Source organism: Coregonus clupeaformis, chromosome 36, assembly GCF_020615455.1.
Source record: "Coregonus clupeaformis isolate EN_2021a chromosome 36, ASM2061545v1, whole genome shotgun sequence".
Lineage (NCBI taxonomy): Eukaryota > Metazoa > Chordata > Actinopteri > Salmoniformes > Salmonidae > Coregonus > Coregonus clupeaformis.
Genome location: NC_059227.1, coordinates 11,550,397 through 11,554,196, shown reverse-complemented (window position 1 = coordinate 11,554,196; position 3,800 = coordinate 11,550,397). Strand labels below are relative to the sequence as shown.

The 3,800-nt window shown below is 45.4% G+C and overlaps 1 protein-coding gene across 2 annotated transcripts; it reads left to right on the top strand.

Moving 5' to 3' along the window:
- The first annotated feature begins 302 nt into the window (after positions 1 to 302).
- On the top strand, positions 303 to 3,417 carry LOC121552082 (E3 ubiquitin-protein ligase rnf146). 2 transcript variants are annotated; one of them, XM_041864784.2, is made up of 3 exons: positions 303 to 709; positions 1,129 to 1,191; positions 1,457 to 3,417. In XM_041864784.2, the coding sequence occupies exon 3, from the start codon at positions 1,458 to 1,460 to the stop codon at positions 2,592 to 2,594; it is 1,137 nt and encodes a 378-aa protein (XP_041720718.1). In that variant the 5' UTR covers positions 303 to 709; positions 1,129 to 1,191; position 1,457; the 3' UTR covers positions 2,595 to 3,417. The 2 variants fall into 2 exon arrangements, with proteins under 2 accessions (XP_041720718.1, XP_041720719.1); XM_041864785.2 differs by having other exon boundaries at positions 303 to 753.
- Positions 3,418 to 3,800: the final 383 nt, after the last annotated feature.

The following is a 3,800-nucleotide window of genomic DNA, read 5'->3' as shown; positions in this document are numbered from 1 at the left end:
GAGGTGACATCAGGTGGGACCATTCTAGCCAATGAGTGTGAACAACAGGCCATAGAGCTAGATACAGGACTCATCTTTGTATCTGTGCCTTCTTGTCTGTGACAGCATGGGCAGTGAAGCAATGCCCATTTTAAAGTAGTCAATTTTCTTCTTCTTCATTGGCTGCTTGCTCTCAACACATAAGAATCCCCACCCAGTTTACTACTTTAAAGTGGTGTAAACCGTCAATCGCAATGTCCATGCTAAAACGGGTTATATCCATGTCTATGATGAGTCCTCTATCTATCTCTATGGCAATAGGCACAACACAAGAAAACGCGTTTTCTTAAATTGGCAAAATGCCACATGCGTCCACTTATATCAGTGCATTCCTAACAACATAACCATTACTAAATTATATTCGATCAAATAAGCCTCACGAAGAAAATTTGCAATTACATTTGTGTTGACCAAATTCGACACGCTCTCACTGACCTCTATACAAAAACTCCTCACTTCGTAGGCTTATTTTCTTGACAGATTTTGTTCAGAGTAAAACCTCTCGCTTCGCCTCTTCCTCTCTGAAAGAGGAGGAACGTCACTATTTTGCTTTGTTTTGGTAGCATCTATTTTAGCTAGCTAGCGTTTATAGGTTGATAATTATCAATAATTTTGCGAATTGTCTAAATAGCTACGTCACTGAGCGAAGTGCAAACGGTATTTATGACAGGTGAGTGTGGATGATATTCGCCCAAGGGAGAAGACAGTCAAGAGGTGTGTCAGTCACTTTTGACAACTGGGCCTCCGAAGCTAGCAAGCTAACGTTACAAGAAATAGCTAGCTAGCTAGCTTCATGTCGACAAAAATCATACTATCGATGTGTCTGTTTAGTAAATACATATATTTTGTATGGTCAGTTTTCCTATTAATTATTTAATGCACTTATGTTCTCTTTAGATTAGCAAGATGGCTAATAACGTTATAGCGAAATACTCTGTATAGTTAGTCGTGTTAGTTAGCTAGCTAACTTTGTTGGCAGGCTTTGTTTTTGTTGAGCAAAACAAACAGTGAGAAGCGAGTTACCTGTGTTACTATCTCTGGGAAAGAGTCCTGAGTCCATAAAATCTTTTCAACAATCTTTTTCCATAGAGAGGAACTTTGAGAGAATACAGAATTGATCCTGATGACATCCCAGTAACTGCACTTGAAACAGTAAGGAGATCATTTATTTTCCATCATAGCAATTATGGAAATATGATTGTGATTTAAAATAGTCTAGCCAGCTACATCGTCTGAAATTCAAATTGTGATATTTAGGCCTATTGCTAATTTAATATCTCATGACAGCTTTGTGATTTGGTTCTTCTGGGTGACAAGATTATTGATAATCCAATGAAGCTTCAATCTTGAATATCAAATTAGTCTGTGGGTCTGTCTGTCTCAGCATTAGCCTAACTAGCTGTGTCTCCCCCCACAGCATGGCGAGCTGTGGCGAGGTGGACCACTCAGTGGACTCTATGTCCCCCTCTAAGGTGGAAGACGGAGGGGACGCCTTCACTGGCGACTCCCCCATCTCCCCTACCCCCTCGGCCAACCCTGTTCCGGAGTGTGCCATCTGCCTCCAGACCTGTGTCCACCCGGTTCGCCTGCCCTGCCGCCACGTTTTCTGCTTCCTGTGCGTCAAAGGAGCCTCCTGGCACAGCAAGCGCTGCGCTCTTTGCAGACAGGAAGTACCTGAGGACTTCCTGGAGCATCCCACTCTGCTGTCCCCAGAGGAGCTGAAGACAGCAGCCGCAGGAGGGCGAGGAGGAGCCGGGTTGGGGAGCGCTGGGGGAGACCATGCATGGTACTACGAGGGGAGGAACGGCTGGTGGCAGTATGACGAGAGGACCAGCCGCGAGCTGGAGGACGCTTTCGCCAAGGGCAGGAAGAGCGCCGAGATGCTGATTGCTGGCTTCCTGTATGTGGCTGACCTGGAGAACATGGTGCAGTACCGCCGCAACGAGCACGGTCGCCGCCGACGCATGAAGCGTGACGTGGTGGACATTCCCAAAAAGGGCGTGGCTGGACTCAGATTGGACCCTGAACCCGCCCCGCCAGTTGTTGGCGTGGCAGCTGTTCCGGTCACAGCGGCAACAGTGGAGCGGCCAAGTTCTGCTGACGGGGAGGATGTGACTGGACGGTCGCAGGCGGGGGGCTTAGGGGTTGTCATCCCGGCTCCTCCAGTCAGACCCCCCACAGTCCTGGGGGCCCACCCTGCCAACGCTGCCTCCATCTCCCTTGAAGACTCTCTGTCCCAGCTCCTCATCAGCCAACCAGAGGGGGAGGAAGAGGAGAATGAAGAGGAAGTAGCATCAAGCATAAGCCAGGTGTACGAGTCAGCATCTGGTAGTAGTGAGGATGAGGATGGTGGTGGTGGTGATGAAGTAGGCCGGGCGTGGGACAGGGAGAGGAGGGGACGAGAGGTGGGGACTCAACGGAGGCCCAGACATAGACAGCGCCGGCTCAGGGAGGTCCAGCCTGACAGACTGACACCTGGTGGCGGGTCCTCCAGCATAGGCCTCAGTGTGCGCTCACGCAGCCCTGACGGTCAATGCACTGTCACTGAGGTGTGACCACAACTGGACCACTGTCTCTGCACTCAACCGGCTCAGCAAAAAACAAATTCACTCCATGCCCATGGTGGTATTGAATAACCCAGTGAAGATACCGGATCAGCCAGTTGCGTTACATATACAGTTCAGCCAGCAACATAGGCTAATCCATAATTTATAATACGTCAGCCAGTAAGATTATGCAAAATAGCACACATAATGAAATAGCCCATACATACTGTTCCACTCTCTGCCATCTACAGTGAAATTGATAAAGTTTTGAGGTTTAGAGATGACTTAACCTTTTAAATGTAGCATCCCATCTCTAACAGGAGGCAAAAATCGTGTTTTGTCGGTACATTGCTATTTACTGTAATGAATGTTCTAACATCTCCATTGAGCATGCATGTGTGTGTGTGTGTGTGTGTATTGAAGTCATATTCCAGATTATTATAAAAAATATGTTTCTTAAATGTCCAATGCAGCCATTTTTATGTCAATATCAAATCATTTCTGGGTAACAATTAATTACCTTAAATAGCTTCTTTATTTGGTATTTTGTTAGGACCCACAGGAGGTCGCTGTAAGCCTGGCCACAACAGTTCTGCAAACCCACCTCATAGATCCCCATCTTGACACAGAACTCGCCAAGCCACACCCGATCATTCATGTTTTTGAGTTGTCTGAAGTTTGAATCTATTATTTTGATACTCTTCTGTCAATTTCTTATTGCCATGTTTTAAAAGTATTTTTGACTTTTAATTAATACACTTTAACTTCTGTGTGTGGTCTTGTTTAACTGTGTTGTTTTGTCAAAACAATAAAGTGTTTGTCTGTTATTTGACGTTAATGAAGTCATGAGTTTGATGTTGTGGGTAATTTAATGGGAATATGACAATTATCGGAAAGGGATAGCTATTACATATGCATATGGCTTCAGGTGATACTGTATGTTCAATTTGCATCGTGGATCAGCATTGTGACTCAGCATTGTGACTTTAGACCCACAAGAGGTATTTTCTACCTTTATTTACTAGGCAGGGCAGTTAACAACAAATTCTTATTTACAATGACGGCCTGGCATGAGGCAGGCAGGGATAAAAAAATAAGTAAGACAAGATGGACAACACAGACGGAAGACACTTCGCAACAACACAGATACATCAGCAGGCAGACAGTGGAAACAAATAATATCACGACAAGAGAGACATCACCATACTACATGAA

Coding starts and splice junctions, on each gene's coding strand:
- LOC121552082 (XM_041864784.2), top strand. CDS start 1,458: ATGGCGAGCTGTGGCGAGGTGGACCACTCAGTGGACTCTATGTCCCCC.